The 19,169-nt window shown below is 42.3% G+C and overlaps 1 protein-coding gene across 1 annotated transcript; it reads right to left on the reverse strand.

The window, feature by feature from the left end:
• Positions 1–594: 594 nt before the first annotated feature.
• On the reverse strand, positions 595–18,879 carry fgfr4 (fibroblast growth factor receptor 4). Its single transcript, XM_031738231.2, has 21 exons — positions 18,194–18,879; positions 15,882–16,100; positions 12,812–12,999; positions 12,574–12,724; positions 12,381–12,431; positions 11,479–11,748; positions 11,256–11,345; positions 11,008–11,174; positions 10,789–10,912; positions 9,772–9,962; positions 9,513–9,651; positions 9,099–9,292; positions 8,860–9,005; positions 8,388–8,509; positions 8,178–8,288; positions 7,828–8,018; positions 6,181–6,303; positions 5,540–5,610; positions 4,199–4,336; positions 3,737–3,842; positions 595–3,103 (listed from the first exon to the last, which is right to left on the reverse strand). Exons 2-21 carry the CDS (start codon positions 15,967–15,969, stop codon positions 2,927–2,929), a joined length of 2,838 nt encoding a protein of 945 aa, XP_031594091.2. The 5' UTR covers positions 15,970–16,100; positions 18,194–18,879; the 3' UTR covers positions 595–2,926.
• Positions 18,880–19,169: the final 290 nt, after the last annotated feature.

A 19,169-nucleotide genomic window follows, 5' to 3' on the forward strand; every position in this document is an offset into this window, starting at 1 on the left:
CCTTTACTTAAATGTAATTTATTACAACTAAAGTTCTTCCTAAAATGAGATGTGGGAATCAGCCACGTTAGGAATGAGTGAGTGTAATATGTGGATTTTAAGGGTGTGTCTTGGTGCTATGGTGCATGCTACAGAGAAAGCGCTGCACAGCTATCACAAGAATGGAAACAAACTCATCAGAGCATGGGTCAGCCTTCCTTTGCTCGACCAATTATCCTCCGAAACACACTCTGGTTTTCAGCATTTATGGTTTTGTTTTCAATATTAATCAGTCTAAACCGATAAAAATGAGGTTTAGGTATAGTTTGAACCTCCTTTCTGTATATAGTTCCTGTGATTACATGGGTTTCCTCCACTGTCCAAAGACATGTCTTTTAGATCCAAACTGGTAGCAGGTGTGAATGTGAGGCTGTTTGGTTGTCTTTCTCTTTAGCCCTGTGATACACGGGTATACTGTCTGGGATAATACCTGCCTTCACCCTGGTGTCAGCTGGGATAAGCTCCTTTTTCACCAAAGGAAAGTGATTGTGTCAAACCTAAAATCCTTCATGAAGTTCTTTAAAGTTAAATAAAGAGACAAGCACACAGAGCTGCTTTATTTTAAATTATACTTTATTTCATATAAAAACAAAACAATAAACAAATAAATTAGATATTTCTAAAATAATTCTCTTGAGGAAATGTTTAAGAATGCCATGATTGTTTACAATTGGTATTTGAGAGAAGAGCAGGTAACTGGAATGTAAAAATATCAATGCTTTTCGAACACTTTGTGGATAAAACGTCTTTTCAAAATGACGTAGAAGCTGAGCAATAGCTTAACATGAGGAAAGTCCATACATGAATCCTTTGTTGACAAGATGGTTGTTTTTCTTCAAAGACAATAAAATGATTGATGAATTTACAGCATCTTTTTAAAGTAAAACCCTCCTTTTTTCTATTTGAACATATTAAAGATATGAAGGTTTTGAGCTGGTGAAGCAAATATTGCAGAAAAAGAAACCAAAGAAGAAGATGATTTTTTTTTGTTTTGTTTAGTTTTGTCTGCAGTCAGCTCCAGGAGGCAGGCTGAGAATCAGTTGGCATTTTAGCCCACAGGGGAATTGTCTACAGCTGGTCCTGGTGGCAGTGGCGGGGCTGCAAATTTGAATTAAGATTTGTAATTTAAAAGATGGAGGCTTTGGGGATAAAGATAGGGAGAGAAGAGGAGACATTACCATAATAAGAGCCTCTTCATTTGCACACAAGCCCAAGCTATGCCCACAACACCACCCCCAAAACTCCCTCTGGTCTGTAGTCACACCCATTAAGCCTGCAAAGCTTTCATTGTCCAGCCAGGCTGCGGACCTGAGGACCTATTGCCAACAGATCTGGCTGGGTGAAGGGTTATGCGCAGACAATAGGTGTCCCTCCCCCTCCTCCCCTATTTGAAATCAATCACACAGGCTTTCACATTCAGTGTCCCCCACCCTCCCCGTGCTTCTCAGCAGTGACACTGGGCTTGGGCCAGCTCCCAACAGAGTCCTCATGCTAAAATCGTCAGTGCTCCTTTCAGGACGAGTCCCACCCTGGACACACTGTCCCTCACTGAGCATTCATGTAAGAGTAGAGCTGTTGTTGAAGGAGCACCACGTAATGTCGCCTCAAAGGTCATGTGGTAGCTTGTATGAGTAAACAAGCCACACTCGCAACCGCTGCTTCTTTGAGACACGTTCAAAACTTATCTCAACTGTCTTCTTGTGGTTTTGAACCTTTTCTTTGACTTGAGATTAAAAACAAAAAGAAAAATAGTGGGGAGGGGGGGACTTCGTTTCCAAATTTCCCAAGCTGAGGTCATGCTTAAAGGCCCAAGCCATCTTTTTTTTCTTGCCACAAAAGCACTTAAGGCTTTAATTGTTAATGGATTTTTCATGTCTCAGTCAATCAGTCATAATTCAAAATAAGAGCTGCTTTTTTTAGATTTAGGGATGCTGTTGGAGATAAATATGAATAAGCTGGTATTTTGGAAAGAAATCCGAACACGATACCCCACGACATATGACGGGTTTGGCACTTGATTAAATTCCTCTCTTCTTTTGCCCCCAATAGCCTTCACTTGTTGTGTCATTCAGAATAATTTATAAAAGGCAATTGTCTTTCTGTTGTTGATATGTACATAACAATAGTTTAATATTCTAATATATTCACAGGAAATCATCGATTCAGGCACTTTGCTGCCACTACAGCAATTTCTTAGCATGAGAGATCCTGAGATTTAAGACTGTTTTCTCCTTAAATAAGCAACACAAAAGTAATATAATCTTATATAAACAGATTTATATTTAACAATCAGTTTCTTATCTTCTATCATAGCAAAATAAATCTTTTGTTTGTTTGTTTTTGTCAAAATGTCTTTATGACCGAGGTTTTCCAGCCCTGGTTGTGGGTCGAGTTTGTGGAGGAGATCTTTGTCTGCTGCCTTAAAAGAGAGAAAGCACTTAAAGGCGTTTCAAGTACCAGGGTCACTTCTGTTGAGTTTCATGCCTCCAAAGCTAAAACTGTTCTTGGGCACTGTTCCACAACTGATAGTCCAAAGTACCGTGATTGGTTTGTCCTCCTTTCTTCTGTCCACGATGTAACACTTGTCCTCAAAACTCCACCTTGGAGTCAAGCCTAGTGCCCTTGGTGCTCCATGTGCAGAGGTGTGTGGCTGTGCATGTATTTGTGTGTGTACGTGTTTAGAAATGCTATCTATATTCCAGGGCTTTGTCGGATGCCATAGTGGAGGTCCAATGAACAACATCGCATGAATAAATCTTTAATTTACCTTTAGAAAGGAGCAGCAGTCCTTCAGTTTGGTAGCCAGAGGATGTTACTTCATTCAAAAGCCCAAAGTAGTGTTTCCCAACTGTAGTGTTGTGTTTGTACGTATGTGGTGTTCGTGCGCCTATCGAAGAGCCGTCTTCATGTCTATCCGAGAGTGCACGTCCTGGTAGCCCAAGAGGCAGGGGTCGGTGGATAAGGCATCATGGGTAAAAACTGAGTCGTTGTCAGAGGAGCAGGAGCTGGATGTGTCCTCGCACGAAGGGGAGTATTGTTCAAAAGGCGTTGACAGATCCAAGTACTGAGGAGAAGAGGAAGTTAAACGGTTAAGCGAAATTCTAGAGAAATCCACAATTACATTTTTTTTGAAGATTTTCAGTAAAAATCAATAAAGATTGAACTTGGCTGGCTCTCAAAGGCTATCACACTGCTAATGAACAGATTGTGGAGAGTTGTTGCCATCATAGTTTTGGACCACCAGGTCAGCACAGACTAGTTTTGGATTGGTTGCTTTAAAGATTGTTATGAATGTATCTAAGCTCATGAACACCTAAAAGCAAACAAATCAAACATGTTAACTTCTGGCACATCTGCAAAGGAATAACAAAAAGTGCTGCAATTTCAGCAGCCAAACACTGTTTGATTTTGTGTTTATTGCTTTGAGTTTATAGGATCAGAAATCTGCTCAGCTCAAGCAGTCTGCGTGCTGAACATCTGGGCTGCAGATTGTTGGTGTCAATGAAAATGTGTGTGCACATCTTCATGGTTGCAGACGTTACTGTGTGTTTGTGAATGAGACTGAAACTTATAGGACTACCACGAGTTTTATAAAGTGAACAGAAGGAAAAATTGTACAACAATAGTCTCCTAAAACTTACACATAACACAGGAACATTTACAGGTTGATAGATTGGTATATATGTTTGAAACCGACCTCGTCAGAAATGGACAGTAGCACTCTGTCCAGTTCCTCAACCAACTGTTTGAAGGTTGGTCTCTGGGTGGGAACAGCATGCCAACATTCACGCATCATCATATAGCTGCAGGAAAAAAAACCATATAAGGATTGTTTAAAAATCCACATAATTTACCGTAGAGCACATGTTACCACCACTGCATTCTTTAGAAAAGACTTGGACAAAAATGTGCCATGTTAGAGATATATGTTTGTTTGTTTTTCCAAAAAGCCATTAGAAAAAAAGCTAATTAAATGGTTTGATCTTTTCAATCCACACAAGTAAACACAGTAGTTACTGGTGGTAGCTTTAGTGGATCCAGTTTATTTACTGCTCTTTACTTGTCTGCTACAATGTGTCTTAGCATAGAACTGCTCAACTGTTAGCATGTCTGCTAACAGTTGAGAGTAAAGCTCAAAAAGAAAAGAGGGCTTGCTTACAGTTCGTGTGTGCAGTTTGATGGTTTGTCCATGCGATGTCCTTCCTTCAGCAGCTTAAAGAGTTCCTCAACAGGGATACCAGGGTACGGTGAACCGCCCAGTGTGAAAATTTCCCACATCAATACACCAAATGACCACCTGAACACAGAAAGGTAGCATCGGTGATTTCTTTAGTATGAAGCAATTATTCTCAACTGGATTCGTTCAGCGGTCACCATGAGATAAGTAGAAAGATTAACTCCACTATTAAACAAACTGATCTGAAGAGTTAAAATATAGTTCGTTTTGGCTGCTCCCTTATATCCCAAGGGGTCGCCACAGATGGATCTTCGTGTTTTTTTTGGTGCAGATTTGATCCCAGATTCCTTTTATGAAACAACCCTCCAATTTATCCAGGGTTGGGATAGGCAACAGGGGTATTGAGGTTTTGCAGACACGTGAGCAGTAACCACATGTGTGACGTGTGACAGCTATGGTGACAATATAGGATCAAGTGAATAAAGCCCCAGCCATACATGCTTAGAGGCTGATCCATGGCCACCTGTCAGCAACTTGTCTTGAGGGAAAAGCAAAGATTCCCAAACTGGTTGCAAGATGTTGCTGGAGGATGATAGCAGTTGCTGGAAAAATAATTGCTAAAGGCCCAGTTTGTGCCTACTCCCAGAGTCAAAGTAGAGATCTTTCATAGGTAAAGTGAACAGGTTAGCCACTATACTGTGGGCTCACTATAACGCTGAGGAGTTAAAAGTAGAAAAAGCAGTTGAAACAGCTCAGTAAAGCTAGAGATAATGATTGAAATCATGAGCATACACCCTCGATTATGTTTAACTGTTAACTAAATATAATGGACAAACTGCGAAGGCACCGTAGCTAACTACATTTTTAAATAAAAAACTCTTTAGTTAACATTTTTGCTAGCAGTTACATTGCTAGCTAAAAATATGTATTTAAAGATGAACAGTTGAAATGGCTGACTGAAGGTACAAACAAAATTTTTAAATTAACAGTGAATACAGTGAAATTGGTTGCTTATACATAATAAAAAAAAAAGTAGTAGCTAAAAGTGGCGTATAAATAATAAGCTAAAACTTTAATAATTAAAAAAAAACATTATCTAACTACAGCTAAGAAACTTGTAGTTGTCCAGATCTAAACTGATTTTAACTGAACACATTTGAAAATGAAAGGTTTTCTTGATGTTGCTGTAAAAACATTGGATATCTCTAGTTAGCCTTATGGAGAAAAGTTTTCAAGGAGTTTGAGTACAAGTTTAGACAAGATGTGAGAAGGAAGGTCCAACACTGATATTTTTGAGACTTTACTGTGATGAGTTGAACTTACACATCACTCTGGTGTGTGTAGACTCTGTCAAACAAAGCTTCTGGTGCCATCCACTTCACTGGCAGTCGTCCCTGAAGAGCAGACACGGACACGTTAGAGCCTCTCAGTACCCAAACTTAACCAGGATCTCATCCTAGTTAGTTGCGCCATGCTCTCGCATGTCTCCCATATGATCTTTCCCCTACTCCCTCTTCATCGACTCTTTTCTAATTAAGTCCCATTAAGCCTGCTGCCAGTCAGAGGAAAACATCAAACATCTGGTTTCAGGAGTATGAAAACTGTAAAGGAACCCAGTCAGTAATAAAAGGACTAAGGGGCAGATAGGTTTATAAGCAGCCGTAGATATATACGTACCTATATTTTAATCTTTAAACATTTTTTATGCATTGACAGTACTAACGGGAAAGGGTTGTACAAACTGATTACTAACAATACTGCAATAGTATTTCTGAGCAAAAAGACATTAAATGGAAGCACTTGAAAAATAGTATTTTTCCTTTGAAACTTGCTTTGAGATGTCAATATTTTAGCTAGCTATGCTGGAAAAATTAAAAGAATAACGACAGCTTAGCTGCATCCTAGTCCGGGTGTTAGAGGTGCAAATTCCTAAAAAAAATATCCCCCTTAGAAATGTTACTCACATTGGTGGTTTTCTTGTAGTAGTCAATCTGGTGGACTCCTCTGGCCAGGCCAAAGTCAGCAATCTTCATCACATTGTCCTCGGTCACCAGAACATTCCTGGCTGCCAAATCTCTGTGGATGCACTGCAAAGAGAAAAGAGGGGGATGAAAAATTCCCAACACGAGCTGTTGAGTCTCCAGATTAAAGATTAAACAAAAAGATTTAAGATTTTTGGAAAAAAAGACACACACAATATATATAGTTTCTAAATATATTGCATGTTTCTTTTGATTTTTAGATAACTGTACGACTTATTTCTCTCAATGCATGACAAGCTCTCAGATTTGTGGCGTGACATTTCCCTGTCTGAAAATGCTGAGGTAGGCGAGGTAAAAATGACTAACTGCAGATTTCCCAAAAAGTTAAAAGACGCGAGAGCCTAAAATCAACACACGGTGCCTCAGTTTGGTGAGGTCCACAAAAATATAATGTCTTTATATAGAAATCCTGGAGTTTTAAGAAAAAACAACCCTTTGGGAGGAAAAAAGAAAGCAGTGTTTGCCCACATTGAATGGATGTCATTAAGTTTATTTTGGTTTTCATTTGAAATAGACGTGGGATTTGTGGGGACGTGCGAAATGAGCCAGTCTTGGTTTGTGGGTCTCCCCATAATGGAGGGTTAGATTCAGGCTCCTGCATTCTTCGGAGGCCTTATAGCCAGAAACCTGATGCCTACACCCAGACGAAGGCTCTGCCGGCCTGTTTGCTAACAGATTTATGGCAGCGCTAAAAAGGACAAAGCCATGCAATGAAGGGACGGACAGATGGATGGAGAAGAGTAAACAGGACTGAAGCTGCAGCAGCTCTCTGCTGAGGAATGCCTGTCTGGGAAAGAGACTGGCAGACAAGGAGACGTGTTGATAAGAAGCACGCAAACATGGTGCATGCTGGGAAATTGAAAGGACAAGAGACATGTGGATGGGGGTAGAAAAAGGAGAACCGACAGGAAGGAAAAAGAGAGGAAGAACAGCTGGTGCTGCCATCCAGAGTCTCAACCAGACTAATCAATTTGAAGGCCAAGTCCCAAAATACGATGAATTACATGAAGGAACCTGATCCTTTCAATCAAAACCAGATTTCTTATATTACAGCCTCTTTGGGCACATATAACTCTGAAGACCTAAAGAAGTTTAGTCCTGCCCTCATTTTATGTCTGCATTACTCTGTGGGGATTCAGACACACTCCAGATTATCAGGGGTTAGGAAAATAGATGGATTGATGGATCAATATGGATAAACTTCAGTTGGCCCTGTCTCATAAAAAATGATGTTCCAGTACAGCTAAACTGGATTCTCAATCACATTTTGAGGGAATTCTGTTTTCTCCCGGATTATGACTGCTTATATTGTTTAGCTAATATGTCTGTATTAGCATATCTTTGCAAATCGTCACTTTGCGTTCCTACTGTTGCTGCACTGGCGATGCTAATCTGGTTAGCGTCAAGAAAGGTTCTACTTTAAGGTGAACCGATTTATTTTTTCCAGAAACCTAACCAAACAACCAGTAGAAATATTACTGAAAAGTTGGAAAAAAATTCCAGAACTACAAAAGAAATGAGCTACAATTACTACTTCTAGTACCATTCAACTCTTTATAGAGAACTTACTCTTTTAGAGGCCAGGTACTCCATCCCTCTGGCCACCTGGTAGGCACAGGACAGCAGGTCTTTAAAGGTGAGCTGCTCTTCAGGCACCTTAGTCACATCAAAGGTGTAATCCATGCCTGGAGGTCGTCGGGCTCGCAGGTACTCCCTCAGACTTCCTTTGGAAGCATACTCCACCAGCACATACAGAGGGCCTGGGTGGGGGCAAGCAAAAACAGGATGAAGGGCTGCGACACCACAGCTGAAACGATCACTAAATCAGGTAGACTTTTAGATTAAGGACAACAAAATGACTTGGGAGGAAAATGAGGAAATGTGTTGGATCTTATTCAAAATAAAGGTTAGACACTCACCATCCTGTGTACAGACTCCCAGCAGGTTGATAATGTTCTTGTGCTTGTCCATCACCTTCATCAGCTCCATCTCTGAGATGAGGTCTGCCAGATCTTTGTCTGTGGCGTCATCTGAGAGAAACGTAGTTTTATTTAGTTGACATGCTGTTTTAAGGAAGATCCGCCAAGTTAATCTCAGGAATTATTTCGTTGGTAGTATTCCTTTCTTACCTTTGAGCATCTTGACTGCCACAGTAGTGGCTTGTTCTGGACAGTCCTTGTTGATGCCGTAGGCTTCAGCTCTGACCACCTGACCAAAGCAGCCTTCTCCTAGAGGTTTACCCAATGTTAGACTAGAAAGAGAAAGGGAGTCTTAGTGAAAATAAGTATGTCCAAAAGAAAACTGTACAAATCCATAATTTGAAGCTCTGGTTTCTTAAACTATAGGTTCGATGGAGCCAAAAATGGCTTGCGGGCTTGTTTCTTTTTTGGTTCACACATGATGTGAGCGCTACAATGTTTAAATGAGTACAGATCCCGGCAGCCAAACTAAACTCATTGAAGAAATACTTTTAGCAAGGAGCAGAAGCTTCAGATGTTTTTGAGACTCAACAGTTCAGATTATTTAAAAAAATATATATAATACAAAGCATTTGTCACTGATTATCATCTACATCTCTATAAATAATGACAGATGACTTACTTCTCCCTGGGGAACTCCCAGTCTGGGTCATAGGGCAACTCAAACTCCATGACTCCAGCCAACATTGGTGAACAGCTGGAAGAGAGGCGAGCCACCCTCATCAGAGATGCGCTGGACTTCCCTGACGAGTTGGACTCCACTGAGTACTGAAGAAAGAGATAAAGATGTCAGGTTTTAAGAGGTTTGCCTTCAGATGCGGTAGGATCATCCATTGTGTCATAGCAGGTTATGAGACGTACCTGTCTGCGAAGAGGGAACTTGGAAAGCTTCTGCACTGGGAGTGCATCGAATGGCTCCCTTCTGGGGTTGACCTGCATTCGGCACAACACCACGATGACAATGGCCATGATCAGAGCCAGGAATCCACAGGCATAGATAATGATGTCGCTATATTTGGTCTCCATTGTTTCCATAGCATCTGCTGCTTCCTCCTCTGCAGGTACAAGAAGAAAAGTTAGAGAAAAAAAATGTAATCCAATAGGAGAGGGAAATCAAAACAAGAAATGATTAGTTGAAGGTTTGTGGAGTATGTGATGGCAAAAGTGCTATATATCAATGATTAGCTGACCAAAGCAATGCTAAAATATTTTGAAAAGACCATGCAAGGCAGTGTAGAGTGACTTTTTTATGTAGTTACGTTGCTTCGTTCTTACCTGAAATGACTGTGAGCCAGGCAGACTGGTGGGCATAGCCAATTGAATTTCCAGCCAGACAGGTGTACTCTCCAGCATCCTCCATGGTAACTTTGGACAGGTAAAGGACCTCCACCTCAGACATGTTCAGACTTCCAGTCTGCATGACACAAAATGCAACGATGGGACATATGAAGAGAGCTAGGAAGTAGTTAGATTTGTAAGCTACCAGAGGAGTTCCTGTTAACAACACGTGAAAGGATCTTGTTGTATTACCAACCTTGAGGACCTGAACGTAGGGGGTCCCGTCAGGACCATAGCGTCTGCCGTTCCTTTCGATGTGCTTGAGCCACTGAATGTGAGGTTGGGCGTCACTGTAGACCTTGCAGTGGAACTGGACATCACTGCCTACCACTGCTGTGGTGTTGGCTGGCAAACCTGCCTGCAGGATGGGCCTGTGGGGTGAACGCTCTGTTTTTGGAGGAAATCACAGGGAGGAGGTAAGCAAAGGGAGCAAAGATTCAGACTGAAAAACTGTTCAAAGCTCAAGAGAAACCACTCAATGCCTTTGCTCATCTCAAAGAAACAGGAGAGCATATGGAGACTAAGGTTTAATTTATCTGTTGAGCATGTATGAAGTTTTAGGCAGGTAATCAGTGAATGCCTCTTAAAGACATTCATTTGTTTAGTCATTTAAAGCCCACAAAAATGCATGCTTTGCAAATAAGCTCCTTAAAATAGCCAGCAATTGTCATTGTCACCCTCAATATGTTTCTATGCTGGCAAAAGACCAGGAAATGTCATTTTGGAATGAAAATTGGTTCCATTAGCATGCCTATTTGCCGCTAGTCTCTTTGATCTGTGGTCACTCTCTCTCTCTGATCTCGTTAGCTGCCTCGTTAGTCTTTTCCCCCCGTCAGCAGGGACGGAAACTGACCCTGCGGTGGAGAGACAGCGAACAAACGAACAAACAAACCGCAGAACTGCTCAATCTCTTGTCACAAGTCAGGTAGAAAACTGGAGTGGAAGTCTGACCATCCACATCCTGCCCGCCGCAGCCCGACACCAGGCACCCCTGTCACCATTTGCTCACCCGCTCAGTTATCTCCTCTCTCAGACTGGAGGCTTAAATTTGAAGGAATTCTGCTTTTTTGTGCTGACCAATGCTGTTCAGCTAGATTGTATAATCCAACCAATAGAGATTTTCTGAGAAAGATTCTCTTCACTGTAGGTGTCACAAGATATGCTTTTTAAATATGAACATTAAATATCAGAAGCAGGATCTTTCATGTCTTACCCAGAACATCAAGAACATAGCTGTGACTGATGGAGCCGTATTTGTTCTCTACCACACAGGTATAGTTTCCTCTGTCTGAGGGCACAACACTCTCCATCACCAGGCTCCAGTGCTGGTGTCGTAGCTGGCAGAGGAAGCACAAAATTATATGAATAAGAGAGCAAATAAAACCACAATCTATTTATCGCTCACGAGATGACAAACTGTAACCTTCGTCACCTTGATGCCTCCAATGCGATGCTCCCCTCTAAATTCGCGTCCATTTTTGAGCCAGCGGATGCTCGGCATGGGGCTACCCATGGCCGGACAACGAAACTTCACTGTGTTTCCTGCAGGAACAGCATAGAGTTTCTTCTCCATACGCTGGGGATGTGTCCAATATGGAACTGCACAGACAAGGAACAGCTAATAAGCCATTATAGCACAAAATCCAAGAAATGCAGCTATTAAATAAACAGCAATTTTACCTCTGTAGATGTATACTTGGTCATTTTCAATCTCAGCTGAAGAATCCTCCAAGTCGTTGTCCTCATCGTCGTCCCCAGATCCCAGCGAGTCTGAGACGAAGACATGTCAAAAATCATTCATGGCTGCCTCTAATCCTCATTATGTAAAAGCTTTTTTTTAAACCAGTGATTTTATATATAAGAAATATAAAAAGCATCAAAACTGCACTGTGGGTGCTCTTACCTGCCACAGTGATAGTGAAGTTCCTCACAGGCTCTTTGGATCCCCGGAGAACACAAACATAAACACCTGAATCTTCATATGTTACGTCTGTGATTTCCATGATGCCGCCTCGCATCTGGATCCGGGGTGTGGGCAGAACACGCGCACCCTCCTTGTACCAGTTTACAGCCATGCCGGGCCGGGTGCTCATGTCGCAGCGCAGTTTTAGGACGTTGCCTGGCTCTAACAGGAGATGCTCCGTGGTGTCCTCACTCAAGTCCTCGAGAACATCTGTTAAAAGCAGGCATGGTATTAGCACGCGGTGCTGAAGGCTCCTCTCAAGTTTTTGAGACTTTTTGAGCTCTCCTTCTCCTCTTTATTTCTTTTGTAGCTCTGATTATCTCACCACAGAGCCCAGTCTAATCGCCATTCCTTCAGTTATGACCTTCAGCTCCTCAAACTCCATTATCTCCAATCCCCACATACACACAAGCACAATGACATTGCCATGGAGACAGGGCCTTACTGACCCCAGCCACCTCCGCTCCCCCTTCCCCTCTTCATCTTTTTGTTCCCCTGTGAATTGTTATGAGACTGAGAGCGATCTAGCTAGCTCTGCAAACTCCCTCAAAAAGAAGCAAAGAAAAGAAACAAGAAGGAAGGGAGACTGAAGCTGATGAACATGTCGCAACGTGACAGCGGTCGCAGAGTGAATATAAGGGGTGGTAAAGGCTCACTAATGATCTAGGAGACCAAAGAGAAGCAAAATCTGTGGAGGTGGATGCCAAGTTTTGAGCTTTCACAGTTGGCAAATATACCACTACCAACTTTTTAAATGTATGCTTTCACTTCAAACACACAAATAGATTTTATTTATTTTTAAAAAGTTCTAAGAAAGTGTAAAAGCTCCAGAGTGAGGTTACCTGAGGGGATTTTAGTAGCGGGCAGGTCCTCAGTTTGGGAAATGGTGATTCCTGTGAAAGGGAAAAGTTGTCATTTAAAAAAAGTAAAGAGACGGGATGTTAAAAATTGACACTAAGCATTTCTATCTGAACAACATTAAAAAACGTATGCCTATAAATCCTAAATATTCATATAATGATAAGTCTGCCTTACCAGGCAGGACCTCCAGCCATGCTGACTGCATGGCCTGCACTGTCTGTCCCGCATGGGTGTTCTCAGCCATGCAGATGTACTCGCCAGCATCCTCCAAAGTGATGTTGGACAGATGGAGAGTATTCACCTTGGATGATATATTCTGCAGGGGCTGCGTGACAGATTATTTTAGAGTGATGAGAAGAGAACACAGTGCAGAGGACAATAAAACTGCTGACGTTAGCAGATCTGTTCTCACCGTCAGAGCCCTGAGGCCAGGGGGTCCTCCCTGGTTCTGACCTGGTTCGCTGACATTCACCTTCAGCCACTGCACCTTTGTGGTTGCTGGTCTGTGGACTTTACACATCAGCTTTGCCTGACCACCAACCACTGCCGTGGTGTTTTCAGGGTAACCTGGAACTATCAGAGGCCTAGTGACCCGAAGATCTGGAAACCAAATGTGGAGATGGAGGAGAGAAAGTCAGAAAAGACAGATGATCAATCATATCTTTTTATTGTTATTGAGATTTGTTTCATTGTTACATTTCAGATCAGTTACAGCCTCCTTATTTACTCTTTCTCTCAATGTTGAACCTATTTCAGGCTTCACAGTACAGCTATTTTGCAGAATAAAGAAATCTCTAAACTGCTACAAGTCGTTGTAGTCTCAATAACCAAGTGAACAAGGCAAAAATTGTCAAAACACATCCTGGCGGTTTTATTTTACCTCTGAAAGGTCAGGCAACAGAAGCACACCATGTTCCTAAACAACCACAGACATTTAATGCTACCCAGAACCGGTGATAGAGTGCCCTGATAACCCAGCCACTATGGTGTCACCCTCAGCTACAGTGCCATCCATTCAGTGGGTCACTCACCCACTCACTTGCTGGAGCATATGTGCGCCCTGGCTAGAGACCTTGCTTTCTGCTCAGTCACTCAGAACGAGCAATTTTCCAGGGCAATTTTCTGTCTGATTGCTTCCTGCGAGCGATTAGTGAAAAGGCAATCTGTTTCCCTGTCGAAGTGAAGTGCTATCTCTTTTTCCAAACACCCAGAGTACATGCAGGTAATCCTTTCAGGAACAAATATACAGTCACTACCTTCTGAGTGGAAAATGAGAAATGGCAGTTGGTCAAAAGCAAATGAAAGAAACAGCTTGGTGGCAAACAAACTCAACGCTTCGTTTGTTTACAGTGAGTCAGAAACGTGAAATCCCAACAAGCCACAATTTTATCCAGTTTAAAAAAGAGTAAGAAAAAGAAACTGTAAATCACAGAGCTGAAGCACACACACTATACCCACGCTAATGAACTTGCAGAGACAGCGACGGTGCCCCAGAGATGAACTCGCAGCAGAGTGTGAATTGCCACCCAGAGGCGAGGGGGCAAACAAAACACAACACAACACAAACAAACCCGCTCAGCTGGTGCAAGCCAGCCAGCCGGCCAGCCGGCCGGGCTGGCAGCAGAACCTCGTATGGTACAATGAAGAGGCATTTGTGGCCCAATGCAGGAACGTACAGCAGCAGAGCCCTCAAATATGTTCTTTTATCCAATTAGGTTTACTTCCAGCAGGCTAAAGAACTTCCCAGAATTATCCAGTTTCTGATTAACTTTCAAGGAAAATTGCTGGAATTCATTACGTTGTCAGTTTGCAGCTCCCACTTATAATTACAAAGCTATAATGGTTTGGGGGCACACATGCATGTTAGCATACGCCACCACAGGAAGTATGCATTCAGCCTTATTCTATGCAAAAGCTGCATTATAGCTACTTCTTATAATGTATAAAATTAATGTTGCTAACGACTGCTGCATTTCTATTTCATAGACATTTGATATATACATACATTTTATTTTTAAACAAAACTGATCACCCAGTCATCCTCTAAACTGTGACATGTGTGGTTAAATTATGTCTTATGTTTTATTTATGGTGATTTACCGTCAAGTGCAGAGTTCATAGACAAAAATCTTAACTTAGACTTTTATATAATCTAATGATGTAGCAGAAAAAAATCTGGACTGAAAATGAGTTTCCCTTTTGCAGCAGCATACAATTAGCAACATTAGATATATAATTATATTTGACGTGCGCTCGGAGCGGGTTTCAAATTAGTAACTGAACATGAAATACCCACAGAATTATTTCAGGTGATTATTAAAAGCTTAGTTAAAGTTTGTTTATAGCCTACTACAAGATTTAGTTTGGATAAATAAATAAAGTGGACAGCTTGGAAGGTGGAGATTTTATTATAGACCAGAAGTTAGGAAAGTGCCGGTCACTGTTTCAAGGCCGCTGCTTTACAGCTCTGTCTTTCTTGACTTTGGACATGATTGTGACCATCAAACATCCCCAATACCGGGAATCAAAGCACCAGTACATGAACTGGTGCAGACAATTTATGCATGTAAAATACAAACCCTGGTATCCGGTGCATGCTATTAAAACCTAACTGCTTTTATAACTGTTTGACTATTTACTCACATCTCTTGAGGGGCTTTTTTTTGAAGCCCCCTCCTGCACACTGTCGTCTGAACAGCAAGTCCCAGCTGGCCTCGACAGCCCTGCAGTCCAAACTGGGGCCACAGAGACGGCTTCTGTTCTCTGTGCCTCAGGGACAACCATCCACCTCGACTTTCATCAATCTACACACATCCTCAAAAAGAATGTCACCCCAAAGTCCTTTAATCTTAAGTATTAAGCCAGTTTACTTTGCAGCAGAAGATAAAATTATTATCACACATAATAGTTTAGTTTTTGAAAGCTGGCTGTATGAAAGGCTGATTGTGGCTTACCTCAGTAGAAACATTTTAATGGCACCTTAAACTAACAGTGCCTGGTGCACTGCATTGGCTTCTGTTTATAAAGCATCAGTGAGAAGGCCCTGCCACCCCCCCTCCCCATCCTCTACAGCTGGCACACAGCCAGGCAGATTTACACTTCCGTGCCTCAGGGCCCCGGACGGATCGGGTAGCGCCGTTTACGAACACTGAGAGCTTCCGACTTCTTCGCTCTTTCTGACTCTCGCCTACAAGCTCTCGTAATCATTTTGCTGTCACCCTGCCTCCCTCTGGGATAAACTTTCTAAGGAGGGAAAGTGGACTGGTCCACACAATTCCAGATACATAACATATTTTTAAGAATTTAAAGCAGCTTCACTCCTAATCAACAGATGAGATAAAAATGAGACCTGCTATCTGGCTGTGATCAAACCACCCCCGCCCCCCCAGCCATATGCTTATCTAAGGTGTATGCAAAGACAAACCCCAAGTGATCAAGTTAACAATAACTGTGTGATATCAGAGCAGAATTTCCTGACTTACCTTTTATCCTTAAGCCATCTGTATTTCTGGCCGTGACTCTCTCCACCAAACAGAGCAGCAGAATACAGAACAAGCAGACCCGCGTCATCTTCTGTGGGTGACGTGCGTGTTTTGTGGGCTAAAAGGGAAAACTAAACGCTGGAAGCCTATTCTGGGCCTCACACTCCACTCGCTGGCATTGGCAACTTCAGAGACCCCCAAAGTCTGCAAACGTGGAGCCTGCTGGGACAAACAAACACATGGCAGACGGTTATCTGCTGATCAGAAACCTGATTCTCTGAGGAGATCTAGCAGGGGAGCAGCTAAAGACACAAACTTTTCTGTTCACTTTTAAGCCAGATGGCAAAAACACAAACAATTGTCAGGCCAAATAGTTAAAGAGAGAGCCTGTATTGACTGTGAGCAGCTGTATTCTTAACCAGATGTCCTGCTATCTGTCCCACTCGTATGCCTCACATTGTCCAGGCTCTCCTGCATGATGAATAAGGAGCAGGGCTGTTACTGCCTGTTGTTTGTCAGTGGATGGTGCTTGGTCCGTCCCGGGATAATGGGCCCTTACTAGGAAAACACTTGAAACTTGCCAGGAAGCTACAGAATCTGAAGGAGCAGCAGAGAGATTGGACTAGGAGTTGATGAGACTTCAGGTTCAGGAGGTGGAAATACACAGACAGGAGGAAAACAGTGAAATGGGTGGTGGGGGAGCAACATCACTTTATTTTGATAAATGTAGTTTAACGACACAAAAATAATTCGATAGTGCTGTCAAAATCTGAAATGCACTGGTGTTCTTACCCTAGACCCAGATCTGGTAATAGGGCCAGCTACAAAGGCAGTTTTATGATTGGTCATTCTATTTTCCTACTTAATCTGTGAATCTATAAAATGTTATGGTGCCTTGAAATGTCTTTTATTTAAATCTAACAAACAGTCCAGAACCACAGTGATATCCAGCTTACTATTAAAGAAGTCAATGAAAAGCAACAACTCCTCAAAAATAATGAAGGAAAAAACAGAAACAGCAGAAAACTGATTACTAATGAATTAATAATATTGACTTTCACTTTATAAACTGAAGTTTCAGCTCAAATAAACAATTTCAACCATTTTTAGCTCAAAATAATCTTCGCACTATTGTTAGCTGTGAGTTTTACCTCCAGATGTTGTTATACGTTAGGAATGATCGATAAACCGGGTCCTGTTTCAAACATTTTGACTCGCAAGTAGAAAGTGATATTGAGGTACAGAGGTTATTAAAGCGGTCTAAGTATTTGAATGCAGACAAACAGTAAACTCTGACAGTCTGTAGGAACGCTAAAGGAATAATACACTGGTTTTCTTTTTTCTGCTGCAAGCACAGCCAACTGAGCACAGGCGCCAGATCCTGGTGCGTGCGCTCCATGTAGGCAGGCCGCGCCCACACACACACACACACAGACACGCACGCACTAACACATACGCACAATCACACACACACTGTTTAAAGAACCAGCTTGCTGAATGAAACGTATTCTTTGTCAATTAAGGACTGGAAAACATTTTTCTCCTGCTGCTGCTAATTCCGCTGGCACGCAGCTTTCCCGTATTCAGCTGGAGCCAAAACACTTCTGCTGTATTGTACTTTTTAGCCCCCAAAACTGAGGAAAGCGCGTCACTGCTGCATATTTCAGTACCATAATGCTCGCTTAATAAAGCACCTCAAAGCTGTATTAATGTCACACCTTGCATGTAGTGTACAATCAACCCAAGAACCGACGAATGAGAATCGTTGTTTGTTTCACAGTTAAACCTACAAGTTTGTAATTTTGGAGCCCGCACGTGTGCGCGCCTCAGTCAGTAACTTTGATCTGCAGAATAAAGGAGCTGATAATGTTTAGATAATGTTCCTGCAAAATACTTTAATTAAATGTTTAAAATGATGATCAATCTTTCTTTCACGCGATAATGGCACTTGTGGTCTGATGAAGTTCAAACTCCGCTTTGGGCGATATAAACAATCTTTTCTCCTGACAAGTGGAAAGTTCAGTGTCTACTAATTGATCTGTTTTGCTTTCATTGGGAAACACACAGATAAAATAATATATCTTTCGTTCCTAAACCCCCCGATTGACTTAAAATTAACTCGTTTGGTGGGTGAAAATTACACTGTGTATTTTATCAGTCGTATTCGGGTTTGTTTTTTTCATGATGGATGGTGGCATTATATGATCTTTAACTCTCTGGTAATCTAGCCCCCGGTCCGCCGTGCCAGCTGATAGGACAAAAATGAATGAAACTCAAAGAAGCTCCAGCTGTCTCCGTCTGTTTTCACCCACCTTTGCTTTGGGTCTGTCCTCGCAGTGATGATTGGTACCGGTGTGGAAATCACTCCTTGTCCCGGTTGATCCAAGCGAATATTGAAATCCTCATTTGGAGAGCCACTTTTCCCGATGTATCCTTCCCAAAAATCAGTCTGTGAGCGTGTTTCAGCTTATGTGTATCCGACTGAAATCGAAGCTGAGCCTTAAATCCATCAAAAAACAGTGGCCTCTTACACGAACGACAGCTGTCGGGCTCTTCCAGTGACCCGGGGGAAAGCGTTGCGATCCCCGGGGCAAAGTCCACTACAGGCTGCCGCTCAGAAGGCTAAATCCACGGAGATAAAGAAAACCAATCAGGGAGCGAGGAACTTACGAGTAAGAGTTGTATGAAAATGCTGAAAATGATCCGATTTATAGAGACGGGTACAAAAAAAAACAGTGCCCCGTAGTTCAGAGTCCCTTCTTGGTTACACTGCAGCACCGTTTTGGATACGCGCGTCTTTACGCAGCGCTTCTAAAAGTTCCACTGCTCAGTGTGTTTATCCCAATAAGCTCTACTGATCAAATGTGGGGCTCAGCCTCCCTCCACAGTCCTGTTTCGTTCAACTGCTGAGAGAGAGGAGCGAGCGACTGCGTCCTTCGCACACCAGCCCTCCTACAGCACTCCGCTGCTCTCTGGACGGCAGTGACAACAACAATGGTCTGAGAGCGGCCAGGCGAGCAGGAGGAGGAGAGAGGAGGGGAGAGGATAGAGAGAGAGAGAGAGAGTGAGAGAGGGGAGGGGTACACCCCTGCCACCCCCCTCACAAAACAGCCCCATGCTTCCAAAGAGCTGGCAAATAAAACCCAAGACTCTCTCCCCCTTTCTCTCCTCTCTGCAGAGTTGAAATCTAAGTCTAACGGTATTCGGTATTAAAATTGCTAGAAGCATTTTTCTCTCATACAGTAATTAGCCACATAAATCACGCCATTGACGAGTTTTTTTTAAGGT

Source organism: Oreochromis aureus, linkage group 10 (assembly GCF_013358895.1).
Source record: "Oreochromis aureus strain Israel breed Guangdong linkage group 10, ZZ_aureus, whole genome shotgun sequence".
Classification (NCBI taxonomy): domain Eukaryota; kingdom Metazoa; phylum Chordata; class Actinopteri; order Cichliformes; family Cichlidae; genus Oreochromis; species Oreochromis aureus.

Coding starts and splice junctions, on each gene's coding strand:
- fgfr4 (XM_031738231.2), bottom strand. CDS start 15,969: ATGACGCGGGTCTGCTTGTTCTGTATTCTGCTGCTCTGTTTGGTGGAG. Junction 12,432..12,573: donor ATGGCTGGAGGTCCTGCCTG/GTAAGGCAGACT, acceptor TCCCTTTCACAG/GAATCACCATTTCCCAAACT. Junction 10,913..11,007: donor ATCGCATTGGAGGCATCAAG/GTGACGAAGGTT, acceptor TTCCTCTGCCAG/CTACGACACCAGCACTGGAG.